The sequence below is a fragment of the Atractosteus spatula genome, chromosome 2 (genome assembly GCF_055471065.1).
Source record: "Atractosteus spatula isolate fAtrSpa1 chromosome 2, fAtrSpa1.hap1, whole genome shotgun sequence".
Taxonomy (NCBI): Eukaryota; Metazoa; Chordata; class Actinopteri; order Semionotiformes; family Lepisosteidae; genus Atractosteus; species Atractosteus spatula.
Window position 1 is genome coordinate 56,639,027 of NC_142707.1, and position 20,746 is coordinate 56,659,772.

Genomic DNA, 20,746 nt, shown 5'->3' on the forward strand with positions numbered 1-20,746 from the left:
TGAAGTAGGTGTTGTTTAATGCAGCATGGAAATGTAGATTATTTTGCAGGAAGCTAATCCAAGCAGAAATATTTCATTAGAACATGCCAGTTAGGTGCTAGAATAACACAGACCTCACTCTTCTGAAGGCTGAGTGCTGTGTCAGGGTGACCTGACCTCACTCAGCATGACCAGTATGGAGTTGCAGACTTTTTTAATGCAATTTTGTTTCTATGGCCTATTTATCTAACAGAGCCCTCATCTCTAGTGTCTGGTGGTATCTATGGAAACCAGATTCTCACAGAGAGTTTTTAAAAGGGCCTGGTGTGCAATTTTGACCATTCCGAGTTTAAGTTTTGCCTTTGAACAGATAATACAGAGTCTACGTAGCATCTTGCATTCAGGCCAATTCCAAAAGCATGCTTCTAGCGTAATTCCGTGTGTCATTCCTGGGATCCCAGAAGGACAGGGTTTAAAGTATTTACCTAATTCCATTCTTTACATATTTGCTAATGCATAGTGTTAACAGTAGTTCTGTTACAGAAGTCTTAATAAAAGGATGTTACTCTTCTTTCAATTAATGTCCAGCCTGTATTCAGTGAGTTGCAATATTGGTTGCGTGCTGGGTGCGATCAGCAGCCACTAAGGTTTGCAGTATGAGTCTCTGTGGCACTATGTTTCAGTGAGCACCATACAGATGTGCCTCACATCTGAAGAAGTCTCAGTATTGTTTTTTGCTGTTTTTCATGGTGGAATTAACCTTTACCTGTTCCTTTGCAGCCAGCACACGCTGATACAGCCCCCTGCTTGAACCATTCAGTTGAGACATTTTACTGACTTCTTGATTGTAGCTCTCTAGACAAGATGCATATGTCTTTTTCTAAATCATTCAGCCTAGAAAACAGCATAAAACAATTACAACTCTGCACGGCAGCATGGAAAAAGACAGAATAGAAACATTTTTGTTCTCAATAGTTAAATATTTTACTTTATTGTGCCTAGTCACAACTTTGCTTTACAAGTCAGCATTATCAAACAGTGCAAGTGCTGACAAACCCTGTTCTGGGATAGCCACAGTCCAGAAAGTTTTAAGGGTCATTCTCAAATAATCAGTTTCACTTGAAACTATTTCATTTGGAGCACTTAAGCAGGTAATGTGTTCAGTTAAGTAGTGTCGAGATCAATTCCGAATGAAACCCTAACACTATGTAGCTCTCAAGGACCACAGCTGTCCATTCCTGGCAATTAACTGGCACAATTAACATACTACATTGATCAAACTTCATGTGTTCAGAGTCAATACAAATTGATGATTTAAGGGTGACCCCATTAGATCTTCCAGACCGTGACTCTCCAAGACCAGGCCCAACCACATCTGTAAACCGAGCATTAGTCTTATTAATCTGCCCTCAGTGTTAACATTGAACTGTAGCATTCTTTTCATACTTTACAGGTTTCTCAGGTAACTGTGTGGGCTGTGGGGAGAAAGGCTTTCGTTACTTCACTGAGTTCTCCAATCACATCAACCTCAAGCTGACAACCCAGCCAAAGAAGCAGAAGCACTTAAAGTATTACCTTTTCAGGAATGCCCAGGGGTATCTGGTCAAAGGACCTCTTATTTGCTGGAAAGGGGCAGGTACGGAGCCACATACCAATTACAAATGAGGAGAAACCATTCAACCCATCTAGCCTGTTTAGGAGTGAATAAAGAACCTTTATTTTAAGTATCACTTGAAACTGTGAATAATTAACTTGTTCTTGTTAACAGAACAAATGAAGCAAGAAATGTTGACCAACAGTTGCTTGTCTTTTCTGTAGATTATGTCACCTCATTGAGAGAAGTTTTCAGGAATTGGTGCTCTTTGTGACTCCAATTAAAAGCAAGAACAGGCTTTACATCACTGTCTCATTGTTCAAAGTCTGAGGAAATGCTTAGAGATCCATCTTGGAAAGTAACAGGCTCTCTTGCCTAAAAGGGGACGGCAACTTTTTTCATATTTCAGGATTAGAAAGAATCCACATTTATGAGTGCATTTCAAACCACAATAAAAGTAAAATGTACACAGTAACCTGTAAAACCAATTAACACCACAAAATAGGCAAAATTTACAGGAAAGCACATTGAATGAAGTGGCGTGTGCGGCTCTGTGACATTGTGAACAAGTAGGCTTGTGGATACATCTCTTTTAATCCAATAGAAATATTGCTTTTCATTTCGAGACAGTTTTGCCAACAAATACTACTTGTTAACTCTGTATGTACAGTAGATAACATTGGAACATTTCTGCGGTGAAATGTCTGCTGCACAACCTGTTTTTATTCGCTCGTACATCACATTACATTAGTCTGTACAGAGACTAGTGAGGAGGAAGTGCCGAATCATGTCGCAGTTCGTGGGAAGTCGAATGAGAGTTTGCGACAACATGATTTTCATGATTTTGTGTTTAATTTGAAATTTGTAATTTTTTTCCAATAACATCAATGAATGTATTTTGTTGCCAAGATTTACCAACTGGTCTGAGAAATTGGGACTGCAGTTCTGCTTTAAGTTACGTGGTACATGCCATTGCTGTCAATATACCAGTGTAATCCATGCTGGCCAGGGAACTTGGAAGCCACATGGACATGGAAGAGCAGCATGTCTCTTACTGATGTCACTCTAAGCCTGCAGATACCTAGCAAGCTATTGGGCTGAGAGTTGAGAGCACCCTGGGACCTTAATTCCTGATTTCCCACCTGACATTTAGCCTTTTGCCTACTGCTGGTGTGGTCATAGTGACATCACCCAGGCTCATACTTGCAGGGTCTGGGTCAAAGGCCACAACCTGCACTTGTGAGTAACTGCCTTTACTGGTTGAGCCCCTTGAGGTTATGATGTCTGTGCTCTTGCACATACTAGCAGTTCTGTGCAGGGTGTATTTTGCCCTTTTTGAGTTCCTCTGATGTCAGCCTTGCCACACCTGGATGGTCTTCCAAATCATTAAAACCAAAATGTCACCTGCTTTTTTTCTTTGGTAAGCTTTATGTCCTCAAGTGCATGAAAAAGTCTACTGTACCTGCACCTCTGCAGATGTGTTACAACCTACATGCAACGTGAAAGTCTTATACTAAGATTGTTAAAAATAAATGCTAGGTTTATATTATATTGTGGTGAATTGCACATATATCACACCTGAAGAAAACTTTGCAGGCACAACATTTTATTATTCTTTATTCGTCCTGCTTTTCTACATTTGGGGCTTTTAGCCTTCAACTGTAAAGTTATGGGTTCAAATCTCAGGTGGGCCACTTCTATCATTCTGGTGAGCAAGAAAATTGCTTCAGTAAAATGTCTTGCTGTATAAATGGGCCTGAACCTAGGTAACATTTGGATGAATCCATCAGTCAGAGAAATAGATATAATTTAAAAATATGGTAGGTATAAATGAATGCATCTTTCTAAATATTTTGTATATGTTAATGATTGCAGATTAATCATTTTGGTTCCATCTAATTAGGAATACAAAAAAATAGCTTTCGTGTTTTTTCTTTAAAGAAAGCAAAGTGAAACAAGCAGTTTGTAACACCTCCATGAGCCATCCCTCACCAGAAGAACAGGATTACCTGGCTCCTGCTGTCCCTGCAGAATCACTCTCAGCCTCAGGGCAGGCTGCCCCAGTCGCAAGCCCTTATACAGGTAAGATCTCTAGGAGATAATGGGCTGTGAACTGTGTGTTTAATTAAGTTGGGAGACTTGAAGAAGAGCCAAGGCTTTCAGGAATCTATGAAATAAGTGGTGAAGGTGCGCTGCCAGTGTGCTACATTCATTTTTGACAGTTCTTTTTTTTATTTTGTAGCACATTTTTCTCCATGTGTTCTAAAAATCATTCAAAACTAGTATGAATCTTCAGTGAATTTCAGCAGTGAATACGTACAAGAAATTATACATTTTTTGCCTTAAGTAAAAGTTTTGATGTTTCCTCTCTATCTTACATAAAGATAAAAAAAATAGAACAAATGTTGCACTGGACAACAGCTTTGAACATTTCCCTTTAAATGATATTGTGGACTTGAGGTCCTGTGAAGAGAAGTGTTTTTTTTTTCAGCCCATTGTCTGCTTTTCTACAGGTATACCCCCTGATCAGACAGTCCCCTCTTTGGTGCCAGGGACGCCCGCTGCTTACTACAATGGCAGAAATTGTCTTGCCAGCCAGCAGTCATCAAGAACCTGCGGCCTGCCGGCCCATAGTGTCAACAGGCCTTCAGTGATAGGTACGTCTGCCTCTCCTCCGACTCTTAGACTTCACGCCTCAGTGAGGAGAACAAGCCCACTTGTTCCTACTTAACGACTTAACAGCTTTAGGAAGAGGCTGTATTGTGAGAGTTTATTGTATTTTATACGATGGGTGGAGGTATGAAAAGTCTCCGTGGTCTTCCTTGCCTCCTAGGACTGCGGCTTCAATAAAACACAGCTGTGAGCTTTATGTGTGTGAGCTAAATGCTTCCTTCCTAATGTTTGTTGCTTTCGCATATAATTTATAATATGACTTTTTTTTTTGTTCAGAGCTTCATAAAAATTTGGGTTTGGTACAAGCTACAATCTATTATCACATATAAATGTAAACAGATTTGGTTGAAGAACCGTTGCAGTAAATCGCTGTTTCAGAAAATGTTTAAACAGTCAAAACAGCACGACAAGTACTTCATATGACTGTATTTCCAAACTATCAGTATGTATTTTTTTCTTGCAAAGACTATCTTACAATTTCACAACTGCTTTCCATGCAAAACTTGACATTCTAGCAGTATTTTTTCCAAGGTGCTCTGAATAGACAGACTTCAGGGCATTGTTGTTCTCTGTATTTCCACAGCAACTTTTCTTTCTTTTGTGTCATACAACTGTAACTCACTTTTCTAGCACGTTCCTCACACAAGTGTTTGCTAGGTGAGAGATCTGTGGATTCATAGGAACACCCTGACTCTTGATTTATGTGTATTTGTGTTTTAATGCAATTTAGAAACATTGTTGGCATCTTTGGTTTTCTTTCTTGTAAACCTCTGACTGACTTTCCCTGTGCAGTATAACCGTTGCTTTTTATATATGCTACAATGGAAAAATTAATCCAGGTTTCATACCAAATATATTTATCAAGGATTTCTTGTATTTACTAATATATTTAGGAGTTTTGTGTAATACCTAGATTCACTATAGCGTTTGCTTAGTGGCTGTGGGAAAATGCCTATTCTGTTGCAGACCTTAACTTAAACATGCATAAGATATTATTTTTATATACTAAAACAGTGTTGATTCATAGTTTCATCAAGATGCAGTAAAATAGACAACCTACTTTTTTCCTTTTCACATGAAAGTGTGTTATGTGCTATTCATTTTATGAGATAATTTATAATATGAGAGCAGCTTATGTTCATGTAGCGGTGGTTCTGTGACTAAGGATCTGCGCCTGTGGCTGGAAGGTTGCCGGTTCAAATCCCACAGCCGGCAGAGGAATCCTACTCTGTTGGGCCCCTGAGCAAGGCCCTTAACCCCAACTGCTCCAGGGGCGCTGTACAATAGCTGACCCTGTGCTCTGACCCAAGCTTCTCTCCCTGTCTGTGTGTCTCATGGAGACCAAGCTGGGGTATGCAAAAAGACTAATTCCTAATGCAAGAAATTGTATAGGGCTAATAAAGTGATGTTATGTTTGTTATGTATACCATATATTCTTAAATTAAAGCACCAAAAATAACTCGTAGTCACATTATGTTATGTTCTAGAACAGTTCAGTCACTTTCATAACATGGACCTCATGACAAATCACATCATATTGTTGTGCTGTTGGTAGGATGGTAGGGCACACTATGTTCTGCAGATGTAACTTTTCTGTTCTATGTAATTAAGTTTTTTTTATGGTTTCTCAGGCACCATAACTAATTCTGGGCCTCCGAAGAAACGCCACAAAGGCTGGTCTCCGGAGTCCCCATCCACTACTGACCCATCTACAAAGAACAACCACTCCACGTCAGGCAATAACATTAAAGCTGGTAAGTGGGGAGCTTCTGAAATAGTGAGATTTTCAATTTAAATATATTTTGACAATTGATAAAGGCATTAGAAGCAACATAATCCATTTGCATATACTGTAGATGAAAATAAAAACTAATGGAGCACCAGTGTAATGTACAGTATGTGCCTGCTTAGTGAGTTTGATCCCGATCCACTGTCGTTCCTTTTTGCCTGAAAGAAAAAGAGAGGAAGAGAAAATAGCATTGAAAGTAGGGAAAGTGTTTTTTTTTTATTGCCATAGCTCTGTTGGAGCACAGCAGAAAGATTATTTGATCTTCATAAAAAACAAGCAGTACCCTGTTGATATGTGGGCATTGCGGGACTAGGGTGTACAGATATGGGACTTCTGCAAGTACAAAACAAGATGTACTTGAGTAGTACTAGAAAGGTACAGAAAGTGCAGAAAAAGTCATGTAAACCAACATGTCGGGAATAGTTTTAAGACAGAATAAAGATTAAAATAAGACTTCCGACTATAATTTATTTTTCTTCTCATCTTATATCATTTTGAATTGATTGAATTGTTTTTCTTGAAAGAAATAACTGGGTGGGATCCTTGGACCATTTAGGTTCTAAAAACTAAACAAGTTAGGTGGGCCAACTAGCCCTCTCTCAGCAATTCTTAGTATTGTTGTCTTGTTGCCAAAATAGAACAAATACAAATAAAATACATATCATTAGTTTTTCTTACAAGTTCAAACAAAATACTATTAACTTAATAAACCCATAAAATTAGAAAATGTTAAACAAAGTTAACAAATCACCTACAATATGTCAATAAAACTTGAACACACTGCCTGTCTGCTGCTGTACTTAGTGCCAGAATCTTAAACTGTTTGTGGCCTTTTTTCAGTTGATGCAGTAGCTATAAATCTAAAAATATTGAATCTATTAACTATAAATTTACAAACTTTATTTTCTTGAAAAATCCCTAAAGGAGAAAAAAAAAATTACTGGAGTGCTGTGCAATGAGAAACAATAATAGTAACAAGATGAGCTGGATGCACAAACTCTCTCTGCCAAATAAATGAACAGGACAGCATGTCCTGATGAAGGCTTGTATGCTGAACACTTTCAAGTTCTAATAAAAACATGCTTTTGTAATAAAAAGTGTACGTCCATCTTAGATTATTGTGAAATCCCTAATTTAGCCTCCCTACTGAATCCATTACAATATTTTTAAATGTGATGATTTGTTTTTAAAACCTTTCTAGTAGATTTTCAGCTCCATAGCTCTCATTTTAGAGTAGACCTGTCATTTCCTTTGCTACACTGTACCCAAAGGTGCTTTTTGAAAATTAAATTTGGAAAAAATAAACATGAATTATAATAATGATTATTGCTTGAGTGGCCATGGATGACTGAAATAGTTGATAAGTTGAGGACTGGTAACGAAAGGTTTGTGCTGTTCTTCTGAGGTTTGCTGGATAAAAGATGGGTGGTTGTATTAAATATAAGAAGATTTTCTTTATAAGACAGGTGAGAAACAAATAATATCAGTGGAAGAGATTAATGTGAAATCTAAAGGTTATTGTTAAACATATGTAACTATATCAACCAATTAACCCATACCTGTACATCTCAATCAACCAAGCTTCCCTGTTACGATAATTCTTAAAGTTTCAACTGCAGACTTTGTTTTTTATCTTTTGTTTTACTTCTTGTCGTGCTATTTGAACACTTTTGATCATACCCTCTTTCTGAACAGTCTAGCAAAGGTTTACAGTACATTTTCTAAGTGATAGAAAGTGAGTGTTACAAAAGTAATCACATTTAGAGTTCTGCAAAGCTTTGTTGTTTGTCCCTTTCTTTTTACTGTTTGTACAGTATGTTATCCTTGGGTCAGATGTTAATTGGTATTGCAGCACCTTTCACTTCCATGTTTTCACAGAACCTTAAACAAATACTGTCTGCATCATCACACTGATTAGATGAAGTGCAGCATGTTCAGAACTCTACTTGGAATTAACCCAAACTAAAAGGCATGTGCATATACAGTATCAGCTGTTGTAGGTTTCCTGCAAATAGAAAATGGTTACAGCATATGGTTTCGGAATAAAATTCAAAATACTGCTGCTCACCTAGAAGAGCTTGAACAGTGTGGTTTCTGACTACATTGGTGAACAGTTACTGGAGCTCCCTGTACACATACTGTACTCGTCATTCATGCTTTAGAGTGGCTTCTTTGTCACGGAAAATTGGCTTTTAAAAAAAAAATCTGATTTATGTACATTTAACTGTTGCATGATTGATTTATTGTACAGTACTTTTGATGATGGACCACTTAAAGCTTAAAATAAATATTTATAAAAATCTTAATGTCAAATTAAAATGTTTCAGTGTACAGAGACAGTGTACATCTAGCCATTTCCAAAAATTAGTAAATTAAAGATAAAAACCTTAAAAACCTAAACAATGGTTGGGTATCACACTGTGATTGTAACACCTGTGTTCTGTTTTTGTTATTTCTGTTCATGTAGCAATCGCTAATGTAAAAACAATGTTGATGTGAAATTTATGTGGCTTATAGATGCTTTTATCCCTTCTGGGGTACAATTTTACTGTGTTTTGCACCTGTTCCAAGTTGTGTGTCACAGAAAATTATGGCACTTTAACCTACATTGTCTTCGTTACTACAGTACCTCATTAAAAATCAAATAAAAATGGGAAGGGCTTTTTTCTAAATTTTTATGTGATTATCTTTTCTTTTTTTGCCATATCCATTCCTCATTTTAATATATTACACTGTTATTTTTAATTTTGAAAGTTTTTACCACATCCTTTACCTCCCTTTTAATGTAAACCAATAATAACTTTATAATAAACCAATAACTTTTATTCAGCATAAAATGATCTTGAGTAGTCAATACATCGTTTGCTCTGTGTATTTGGCTATTGTTTATGATGCCAGACAGGAGCAGTAGTTTCAGTACTTTCAGAACAGTGTGTTTCTTGGCTGTTTGTTCTGCAGACAGTGGAGCGCCGGTGTGTTTGTCTCAGTCGGCCTCAGGAGCAGCAATCCCTTCTCCATTACTGACCTCTGGGGAAACTGTGACGGTGCCAGATAACCTCCTGAAAATATGCAGGATTCGGCCTGTTCTTTTTAAAGGTAACTCGCTAGAAAGTACATAGAGCCTTCCAAGAGACAGACCTCTTCAGGAAAAGCATAATTTATTTGCGTGCAGTGCTGTAAATTTATTTTTACATGCAGCTCTCCTTCCTGTACCCAGTAAACTTTCTGACCTGATAAGTCTCTAAAATTGGACTTTATTAGTCAATATGATATGATTTTTTTCCATTTTCAAAGTTCACTTCAACTGGACATTTCCACTTCAATTCTATACTGGAAGAGAAAGCATGTATAAGAGTATGTTTTTCTGTATTGGAAAGACAGGTTACTAGGGTAACACAGGAACCCCATATGCAATCAACAGGACAGCTGATGTTATGTATTAAATGTTACATAAGGGCATTTTTAAGAGTTTTGGTATGTTAACTTTGCATCTGTATCTTTCAAGCAGTGTGGAAGTAATTTCAGGGAAGTAAGAGCATAGAGCCCTCTAGTGGAAAAATTGTACCATTTTCACACAGCTCAATCCTTTCTTTTTCCTCAAATGAAGGACATGGAAATTTGCCTTACCTTTGTGGAAACGTGAGTGATGTGATAGTCAGCACTCTTCTACAGTCCTGTTACAAGAATTCCCAGGCTCTGCCCAGAGTCTATGAGCAATATGGCACCTCCCCCATTCAGCCTCTTTCTGTAGAGATGCAGATTCTGCTGACAGTCTACTACCTGGTCCAGCTTGGTAAGCCTCTCATCTTTTGTTTCCCTGTGGCAAAACAAAAGGGCAACAGTCATGCATTATTCAAAATGGATGGGAATGAAGTAATAAATAATGACTTTCAAAAGAAGTAATGGCTTCTTGCAAATGTCTTAAGATCAGTATATAATAGCTGGATTATCATAACATGAAATATATTGAGATAAATTAAAACCCAATAGATAAGTATTGGAATCAATAGTATTTCTTGTGTTCTTTATGTCTCTCAGTTTATAAAAGAGCAGCTTTAATTCTCAAACTTTATGTAATATAATTACTTGTCCGAGCACTTTTTAGTTTTCTAATCATTTTTGTTTGTTAAAAGGTGCTCTTTAGACAAGGTACAGTATATCACAGTTTCAAACTTTAAGCCTTTAATTAAAGCTCTAGCTGTGCTGCTTAAGCTTGTAGAACAGCTGTGTAAGTGAAGGCTCAGATGGAAAGAAACCCTGTGGTAGCTGTGATCTTCTGGAAACTGAGCAGAAGAAAAAACAGTGGAATATTGACCTCTGGTTTTTTTTCTCACGTTGAAAACATTTCCTGGTTTCTCTGTTTCTGAAATAATAATGAAAACATTTTGCTCATGGCTAATTATGATAACATTAGGGAGAACTGATTTTTTTATCCCCCTGGAGAGTAGAATCCAGCATTACCACGGCAGACTTTCTGCAAGGCACCAGATTTTCCTCTGGAGTCAAAACGCTTTTGAAAAGCACCCGGTTCCCTTTTTTGCAGCCCCCGACCAGGTCCCTCTCATGGAGGATTTGGAGCAGATCCTTATGCACTCCTGGCGGGAGTCGCACCTGATGGAGATCAGGCAGTACCAGCAGACCCACCCACAGCTGCCCTCGCCGGCTTGCAGTCAGGTGCAGCAGCCTGTCACCCCCGCGCAGCTGCCCTGGCTGGCCAGGCTGGCCACCAGCTCCTGCAGCGACAGCGTGCGCGTCGCCGACGCCACCGGCTCCCTGGCCGAGGGGCTGGCCGAGGCCTTCCGCGGTCTGGCAGAGGGCAAGCTGCCGCGGACTAACTTTGTGGTCATCATCTGTGCTGCAAATGCCCGAGAGACGGAGTCTTGTGTGCTGGTGACAGGTAAGCGCATCTCGATACTGCGGCCTGGAAGTGTAGAGGAGCAGGCCGTGTTTCTTTATGTTTGAGCATGAACAAAATATGAACAAAATCGACTCTGACAGTTGTGGGAAGCAGAATAGCTCACATGATGACTGAACTTGTTTGTTTTTATTTTCAACTGGTACTGTTTCATGATCAACAAAATGCACTAAGGTACAAAACAGCAGGTAGATTTTGTTATATAGAATCAGATGTTACGATTGGAGCCATACAGTTATAAAAAACTGAAACAAAACTAAAGAAAAGGCACTAGCAAGTGCATAAAGATTTAGTAATATATACATATACATACTTAACCTGCTATAGTTACACTAACTATATACAATACAAGCTTACATCACTTTATACAGTACATGGTATTTATGTACAGTGTAAGGCATTAGTGTAAAATGCAATGACTCTGTTAAAAGGTCGTCAATACAAAGTAGATGCAATCATCAGTAAGCTTGAAAGGTACAGTATTAGGTCCTTATACTTCCCTCCTGGCAAAAATCTTCTGGACATCATTTCATTTGTCCAGAAAATATATCATATCAAGAAACATACAAATGCACTCTGAGTAAGCTTTTAGAATTTTAGAATAAGATTTTTGTTGTTTTTGTTTTTGTTTTTGCCTCTTGAAACTAGTGAAGGAACTAATTTAAAGTCTGACAGACTTGTGACAAAATATGACAGACCCCAAGCTGGACAGATCCACTCTTCATTATGGATGCATATTATTGAAGAAGACAATGTTCATGGTTATGGAACACACAGTACTGTAGGGGTATACACAGAAAAAAAACTGAATAATATAGATAATGTAGTAAATACTGAAGAAAGGTTTTACTATTAATCAGAAACTGCTGGTTTAAAGAGTTTTATAATGCTGCATTATAAAAGTAGCCTATTAAAGTAGTATCACTCATATCATCACATTACTCAGAGGATGACGGAGATCACTTCCTTGAGAGCAGTCAAGTCAGTCTTTATTGAGGCTGGCCAATATGGAACTGATCATGAGTAACCCACACTTAGAAAATTGAAAATGAAAAATACAATGGGTGATTTTTTCAGGAAAGTACCAGGCTCGTGCCCTGGCAGAAAGCATGTTTACACCAACTGAGTTTCTCAAGGAGATCAGCTACGAGTTGGGTGCAGGAAACGATGGAGTTCTAAGGACCTTCTTTAGCACCCTTTGTCCAGGTATGAAATCACAGTTCTATAAAGGAAAAATGCACAATATTAGTACACTGCATAGAATGAAAATGTTTGTTTTAAAATAGAACTTTACTGTTCATGTACTACAAATACTAAATTTAAAAAAGCTAAAGTTAAATGACAGTTTTTTTTTTACATCTTTTGAATTTGCAACATTTTATTCAAAAAGCTGCAGGTCTTAGTATTAAGGAAGCAGACTGATATCTCTGTTGATCTCAATAAGGTATGATTTATAAGTTTTTCTTCCAGGTTGTATTCATAAAGCATTTCAAATATTTTTTTTTCCATTTAATTTGCCAGAGGGAGATGTGGATACTTTACAAGAGAAAATCAGTTCTGAGAAAAGTGAACACATGTATGTATCAAGTAATACTGGACCCTTAACCAAAGCCATTTGTTCAGGTAAGGCAGTAAAATGACTTTATAATGCTTTATGGTATTTGTACACATGTATAAATGTACATCCCATACTGGAAGATTTGAAATCATGCCAAGAGTATTGTAATTACATTTCTGGTCCCACAATATCTTTTATCCCAGATGGAATGTACTGAAGTACCTTACAAAACCCCAACACAGTAATTTTACTTGCTATTATAAATTAGAAATACTTAGCATTGCCAGGCTATGTGAAGTTCTGATGCTTATGTTTGAAAAAATCAGCCTTAATTTTTCATAATCATTTTTTCTATTTTCTTTTCAACTAATGCATATGGCTAATATATACTGTAAGTTGTTTTACAAATACGCACAGTTACAGTATGTGCTAAGAAGGACCCCCTGTTTTCAGTGTTAACTGCTCTTCCTCTTAATTTCTGCTTCTTCTAGTTAATTTCTTTATCCTGAAAAAATCTATTGGATTGTGCTTGTTTCTAATACAGACTAAAGAAGTTTTTTGACCTCCCAGTGTTAGACTTTTTGCAGTCCAAATGTTATCGTAGTCATTCTGCTTTAAACCACACTCCACAGTTTTTTTCCTTTACAACCAAAACCTTACTGATTCTTTCTACACCTTTAACAGAATTTCTCTTGACTATTCAGTTTTACCTTAACGTTTTAACATTATCTGGCAAAGGGTATTCTTTTTCCCTTTGTGATGTCCAATAAGTTGCTTTTTTGCATATAAATGGCTGTATTAAAATATGACATGTATGCTGAAAAGTCTTTTCTTTTGTAGAGTTCCAAGTCGAGTGGCATGAGATTCGCCCGATCCAGTTGGCTGTAGCTCGGAAACTGCTTTCACATGTCTGCGCCATAGCGGACTCAAGCACTCAGAACTTGGATCTCGGCTCCTTTGAGAAAGTGGAGTTTCTAATCTTCGTCCCACCTTCAGAAGTGACTTTCCAACAGATAGTGCTGCATCTTTGGAGCTCAGGTGAACATTCTCTTCCTTAAAAGGGAACTGCAATGTTATTTTTATATTTCTGGGTTAGAAAGAATTAGCATTGATGACTGCATTTTAAACCACAGTGAAAGAAAAATGTACATAGTAACTTGTAAAACCAACAATTTACAGGACAAAATAGAATGAATTTCCAGGTATGTGCAGCACCATGTTCTGTGATTCAGAACAAGGCAACCAATCGTCCAGTGACGTGAAAAGGCTTTATTACATTGTAAACAAGCAGGCTTTGAATAGAAATATTGCTCTGTAGTGGACTTAGAGATGGTTTTGCTTACAAATACAACTTATTTGTTAACATTTCTATGGTATAATGTCTGTACAATGTGTACTTATTCACTCATACTTCTCATTACACTAGTCCTTACAGTGACTAGTGAGCAGGAAGGGCTGTTTCACATCGCAGTTTTCGTCAATGAATTTATTTTGTTACCAACATTTAATAACCAGTCTGAGAAATTGAGACTGAAGCTCCAATTTAAACTGCTAAACTCATTGCTTTGCCTGAACTAATTGCCGCTTTGGCCCCATTACATTTCCAGTCTAATTCATTTTTGCTTTTTGTTGTAATAATTTGAAGCAAAGACTTAAAGAAAACTTTGAGGAGATGTTACTCCTCCTGGAATTTTGCTTACTGTTGTCAATCTGACTCCAGCCTGGAGCAGATGTGGATTTCGAAGCCGCTTCTAATTCAAGATGAAACTGATAATTATAAAAGAGTTAAAAGTCTCTTTTATACTTTGAGCTTTGAGTATTCAGTTATGTATTGTGCTGTGATCGTGTAATATATGTTAATTTTACAAAGTGAATTGTGACCTGTACTTTGGAGATTCTCCTCCTCAATCTCTTTGGCTGTTATGTCAGGGTTTTTCTCCACAGCTCTAATGATTTTCCTGTCTTGAACTGCTGTTGTCTTCTTTGGATAGCCTGGTCTTGAGCAATTGTTTAGTCCTTCAGTAGTTGCTTTGTTTTCTATCATAAATAAAACTCTAGTCATTTTCTTGGGATATGCCCTCTAACTCAAGAGGCAGACCCAAAAAGTAAACTCAGAGTAAACTTAACAAGCTGAAACAAGTCTGTACATTCGCAGCTCTTTTATATTTTCATAGCATGCAACAACTGAGCAATTAGAAACACCTGTCAGCCATTTGTTCCAATATTTAAATCTTAAATGGGGGGATTGAACGCAACAAATTACATTGCTCTAACATGGCTAAACATGTATATAAAATAATACCTTTAAACAAAGGCTGACATTCTGTACCTTTACCTAATATTTATCTAAAATACAAATTGCATTAGTACACAGCAAAAATGACAAATTTCATTTCACTGTGCCAATACGTAGCTTTTCACTGTATAATGTCATGTTGTTATTATACATTACATACATTTCGATTTCATTGAAAAGAATATTGTCAGGACTGCAGGACTGAAATGCAAGTTTTGTGCTCTGAAATGGGAGATCAGTAGCAGCAGTAAAGTGTGCTTGACAAACCGTTGAGCTTAAACACTCAGTAGCTGCATGGTTTTCATTTTAAAGCAGTTTGCATCATTTCAGACTGAAGAAACAAGTAGAGTTTAAGTCCACACTGAAAAATAAGCTGAAAAACATATTGTAACTGCTTTTTCATCTTTGTTTTCAAACTTCAGCATGGAATTGTGCTCTACTTGTTCTTTTGTAGCTCTCTACAGCAGCTCGACAGCTGTCAATGCTTTTAACTGGGAAACAGAATTAGACACACAGTACACTAGGTGAATTTAAAGTGACATGACAAGAAGTAAACATGGAAAATATGAAACCATTCAAGTACCGTTTGGTTTGCAAGGAGAGATACAAACTGTACTGGCATTGCAGGGATTTTGTTGGAGCTGGGCCTGGAAAAGGACCGCATATCAAAGAAGGGAGCAGAGCAGTATGTGGTGAAACTGGACTTGGATGCCCAGGGCAAAATCAATGCTTTCATTCAGAAATCCAAGATGAACCCATACACATTGTTCATTCTGGTGCATGACCACGCCCACTGGGACTTAAGCAGGTATGTTTTCTAATCTGGTCTCAGGTGAAGGAGTCTGATTTTGTTTCTTGCATGAAGTGTCCAGCTTTGCCTTGCCATATATAAATTTTAAAAAAGTATAGTTTTAACCACAGTCCTACGATTCAAAAATAAAAGTGCTTTTACGTGTCACAAGTGATCTAAAGTTGAACTTGATCTATTAAAATCAGTAGCCACTGCTTTTATTTCATTTGCTTTGAAAAATATTATTTTTAAAATACAAGAGGATTTTTAATTTTACATTTCTTATCTTAGTCCTTACTAACACAGTCTTGGAACTAGCTCAGTGGTGATGAGAATTGTGCTTTTGTCAGAGTGAGATCTTAGATTCAGATTCAGATCTCAGATTCTCAGAGTGAGCCATCATTTCTCATGCTGCAGATCCTGTAAAGTCTACAGTACAGTAGAGTCTGTATGGCTTGATAGCACCCTCCTTGACATTCCTGTAAGCTTGCCATTGTACAGCAAGACACTGAGGTTGCCATTGTGTAGCAACACAAGGATACCCTGGCCAGTTCAAGCCAACCCAGCTGCCGGCTACCTCCCAGCTGTGGGTTTCCACATGGGAAATTCAGGTCAGGTTGGATTAAGAACACAGCGTAGTCTTGTGCCAAGCTACATTACAAGCAGGATGGCTGCTTTAATGGTTGAACCACTCACGGGCCCCAGAAGACTTTCTCATGACGAAAACCCAGTAGTCCTCACAATTTGGCACTCGCCTCCTTTTGTCGCCTTTTTGTGGTATTTGCACATGAGGTTTGAATGTGCTAATCTGTGCTGTCATGTCTTTATGTCACATACAGTGGTCCTTTCACTCCAGGTGACTCATGCACGGGCCTGGTGGACGGCCTCCTGAACTGCAGAGAAATTAGGGAAGCCCCCAACATCTTGACTCTTCATGTCACCTCCTTTCCCTTCGCTCTCCAGACTCAGTACACACGGGTCAGCCCCTACAATGAGATTCACTGGCCTTCAGCCTACAGCAATGTAAGCCATCAAATAAACAGCTCAGTCAAGGGAAGAATGAGACACTTAAAAGCTAAAACTCTTAAGTGTTGTCTGGTATAACCTTTTCAGTGGAATTAGTAACTCTTCTGTGTAAGAAAGTTTTAAGCGAGAATAAGTAACCCTTGTGACAACTGATGAGTATCCTAATATAAATGTGGCTCACGAATGCTTACTGTGACACACTGTAGTATTCCCATGTTCCAGTCTCTAAAAGTACAATGAAATGAAAACCTCCAGTTGATTTATGAATTGAATAAGTGAATTTTATTCTTATATGGCACCTTTTGATACACAGCATTCTGAAGGCACTTTACAGAACTCTCTGATACAGTAATCATGCCACTGTAAGCAGCCATGAGGGAAGATTGGTATTTCCTGAGGATTTGAACTATGTGGTTTTCTGATTCCTGACAGGATGTTGATCTGTATCACGAAAATACAAAATACTTTGGTCTTTCCGAGTTCATCGATTCCACACGGTCTGGAAGCAGCCTACCTCTAATGAGATATGACAACTCCTTTGAGGCAATGGTGATGGGCTTGGGGGAAAGGTACCTTTGAAAATCAATTAAACTCCTTAACAGAAGTAACATAATGAGTCACTACATTTCTCTGAAAATTAATCCTGAATCAGTTGATGCAGGGAAAGACATTTGCTTCAGATGGTAATATTGTCTGTTATTTTAGTATATGACTAGGTAAAAGCAAATTTTTAAAAAGGTATGTTAGAATTTAACACTAAACAAGAGACCTACTATGCAGAATCGCAATGTGATGAAGAATTATTGTTATTATCCTGTAAATTAAAAACATTTCACATTCATTGTTGTAACTCATTGTAAATATCATGTGCAGATTCAAAGTCCCACAAAAAAAAAAACACTTTTATTTGCTTGACTGAATTGTTTCAGTATTTGGTATTGTAACTCTCAGTATTTCTCACATTAATTTTAATTTCAATTGGCTTCAGGTTTCCCAAGATCCACAGTGCTATTATAAGAACATATGTCCTAATGCAACATTATGCTGTGGCCATGATGGCAGTGTCCGGCAGTTTGCACCTGAAGAAGTACACATCGGTGGAGACCCTGGAGATTGTCCAGAACCTCGTGAACTCGCCGCAGAAGTGCCCCAGCCGCCACGGTCACATGGTGCTGCTCAGAATCCCATCTCTCCCTCTGGCGAGAGTGGCCTACGAGCGCCTTTGTCAAGTCAGAGAACGGCTTGGGTTACAGTATCTGTTTGAAGTCATCCTGGGAAATCCCAGCTCTCCCCTCTCTGTAGGAAAGCACTTTGTGGATCAGCTGAAGGTAAATGAAACTCCCTTTCCCTCACAGTTGCCTTTTTGTTTCCTTTTTCTTATATAATTACTAGTTAAAACAAAACTTGGCCAGCCATCTTAAATGTGGTGCTTGTAGCTACTGAATAAGTCTGGGAATACAAGTGACACCAAAGAAGAAACCATCATATTCAGGAGCTACTAGAGGAATTTATTTCATACCTAAATTAAACGTCAGTGTTCAGCTGTCCTCTTTCTGTACAACCAGATGTGGTTAAAAATCCAAGATGCAGACTGGGTCCCTCGAACCTATCTGGAGTTGGAAGCCTTGCCTTGTATATTAATCTTAACAGGGATGGACCCACAAGGAGAGTCGCTTCCCAGGTTTGTAAAAGAATGCTCTTTAATATGTGTGAGTCACCAGACATTTAAAAATGTTGAAGGAAACATTAACATTGTAGGAAGGAAGGATTAATTAACTGCAAATGTCATGACACCATGACAGCACTTGCTTCTCATTCACTTATCATACACTCACAATACCATAACAATTTTCTACGTACCAGTGAAAAGCAGCATTGTCTAGGCTTTCTGGGGGTTTCCTTACCATCCTCTGGTAAGGAAATGATTAACTTTCTTAGCTCTTGTCTACTTCATGTAGACTGGAGTTATAGTCGTGACTACGACATACTGTGACATGCTAGAAAACCAGTTGAAACCGGTTATTTGAACAACAAAGTATAGAAAACTGACATAAAGTGTCCTATTATAAGCCAAAGCAGTGCTTGAGCCACTGTCAACATTGTGAAAAGATTGCTCGCCAAAGCATGGCAGACTGGATCTTGCCCAATCCAATCTTCATCTTTTTGGATCCCCGGAAAGATGATCTTTGAAGATGAAAATTCATGAGCTATTTTTGTGCCCAACAGGTGGTGAGATTGTGGTTTATACAGCAGCAAAAAGCTTCTACCAGGATGGTAGGAATAAACCTGAGTCATCGCCAATAGCATAAAAAATTATGGGAACTATAAACAGAGATGATCCAGCCCAGTAAATGTTACCTGGTAGCTCTCTTGTTCTGTTTACACATGTTCATGACTGAACTAGACAGACAGACTATTTTCCTTTCACAAAATGGTATATTTTTATACTTGGTGCGCTCTTTCATTTGAAATTCCACTTTCAGAGGCTCTTGCCCTGATGAGCTCAGTTACATGTAGAGTGTCAAAAGACATATGAGGAGCCTGTATCCTTGTCTGTATAAGGGTGTGTCATGCACTTCAACCACAAACATTAAATGCAGGTGTATCAGCGACCTGTTGGAAATCAGTATCTTCTGGAAATGTAACCAAAACATAAAAAAATATAATTTATTTTTTTTTCCTGGTTTTAAAATTAAATCCTCCTCCCCAGGTCTCTGAAATACTGTGATCTTCGCTTGATAAGCTCCACCTACTTAATGAGGACAGCTCTCGAGCAGGAGTTGGGACTGGCTGCGTATCTGGTGAAGTCCGACCAGCTGAGAGATAAGGCTGCTGTGAGTGACCTCTCAGACAGTGACCCCGAGAAGCTAAGTGGCACTGACAATGAGGATGAGGAGCTGGTTGGTGATGGTGATGGTGAGCACAACCAGGCACTATTTTTCATCATTAGATGTACTGCACTCACTTGCAGAGGCCATTCTACCATGCTAACTACTGTACAGTGTTTGAAAACTGAAAAATACTCATGATACAAAAGCAAGCAGAGATGTTTTCATTTATTCAGGGAATTCTTACATTTTCATTGTGAAAATGACTCTTTTATATTTACTCTTCAATACTCCATTGTTTGTCTCCATGGTATATACAGTATTATGTATTGGTAACCACTTAATCGTGTATAGGAGTCCCTTTTATCTTATTGTCTCCCTGGAATTATAACTCAATAGGAACACTTTCTGGTGCTCATGAGTAACCTAATGATTAACATGCCCAGATTTTGGTCTGTAACCCCCAGCACACACATCCTTTTTCTGACTGCTTCATCCAATTTAGGGTCACGAGGGAGCCAGAGCCTATCCTGGCACGTAACAGGTGCAAGGTGGGGTACACCCTGGACAGAATGCCAGTCAATCGCAGGGCACACACACAGACACACACTCACACCAGGGCAAATTTTCTCTGAAGCCAGTTAACCTACCAGTATGTGTTTGGACTGTGGGAGGAAACCAGAGTACCCAGAGGAAACCCATGCGAATACGGGGAGAACATACAAACTCCATGCAAACAGCACCCCAAGGCTGGAATTGTAGCCAGGGCCCCAGTGTTGCAACGCAGTAACGTTGACCACTGCACCACTATGCAAGACATCAATTAAACAATACGATGAAAGAGGATTTAAAGAAAAACTAGAACCTCAGCATGCCATCTTCCATCTAACTAGAAAATGTTACCTAATAACAAAGCTACAATAGATTATTGAAGTTTAATATCTCTAGGACACAAAGTAAAAGTGTTCGTCATCACAGAATGAATGGAGAAACATTTTTATTCAGATAAATTGAATCGCATACCCATCTGTGTACCCTGCAACATTCAAGTTATCTGCACTATTGAAAGAGAAAATTCTGTTGCCCCTCAGGTTATGCATTGTACCAAAATTCGTGATTTTTCCATTGTTTTGCCACATTTGTCACCGTATAACTATCTGCTTTCACAGGATGTTGTCTCACAGTGATCCCACATTTCAATATTACAGTTGTTAACATGACGGGTGTCATCTCAGATGTGACCACTTATCCATAATGCCTGTACTGGTTTTGACCCTTACTTCAGCTAATCATGGTGT

At 38.3% G+C, this 20,746-nt stretch overlaps 1 protein-coding gene across 1 annotated transcript in view; it reads left to right on the forward strand.

Moving 5' to 3' along the window:
• Positions 1-20,746, forward strand: part of greb1 (growth regulating estrogen receptor binding 1) — a 57,177-nt gene that overhangs the window by 19,705 nt on the left and 16,726 nt on the right. Inside the window, exons 5-20 of the mRNA XM_088937773.1 lie at positions 1,433-1,615; positions 3,515-3,655; positions 4,087-4,230; positions 5,878-6,000; positions 8,994-9,131; positions 9,643-9,828; positions 10,579-10,932; positions 12,028-12,156; positions 12,472-12,573; positions 13,349-13,546; positions 15,432-15,612; positions 16,434-16,617; positions 17,053-17,189; positions 17,609-17,948; positions 18,186-18,301; positions 19,331-19,536. Of these exons, the coding sequence (XP_088793899.1) occupies positions 1,433-1,615; positions 3,515-3,655; positions 4,087-4,230; positions 5,878-6,000; positions 8,994-9,131; positions 9,643-9,828; positions 10,579-10,932; positions 12,028-12,156; positions 12,472-12,573; positions 13,349-13,546; positions 15,432-15,612; positions 16,434-16,617; positions 17,053-17,189; positions 17,609-17,948; positions 18,186-18,301; positions 19,331-19,536 (2,862 nt within the window). The remainder of the gene's footprint in view (positions 1-1,432; positions 1,616-3,514; positions 3,656-4,086; positions 4,231-5,877; positions 6,001-8,993; positions 9,132-9,642; positions 9,829-10,578; positions 10,933-12,027; positions 12,157-12,471; positions 12,574-13,348; positions 13,547-15,431; positions 15,613-16,433; positions 16,618-17,052; positions 17,190-17,608; positions 17,949-18,185; positions 18,302-19,330; positions 19,537-20,746) is intronic.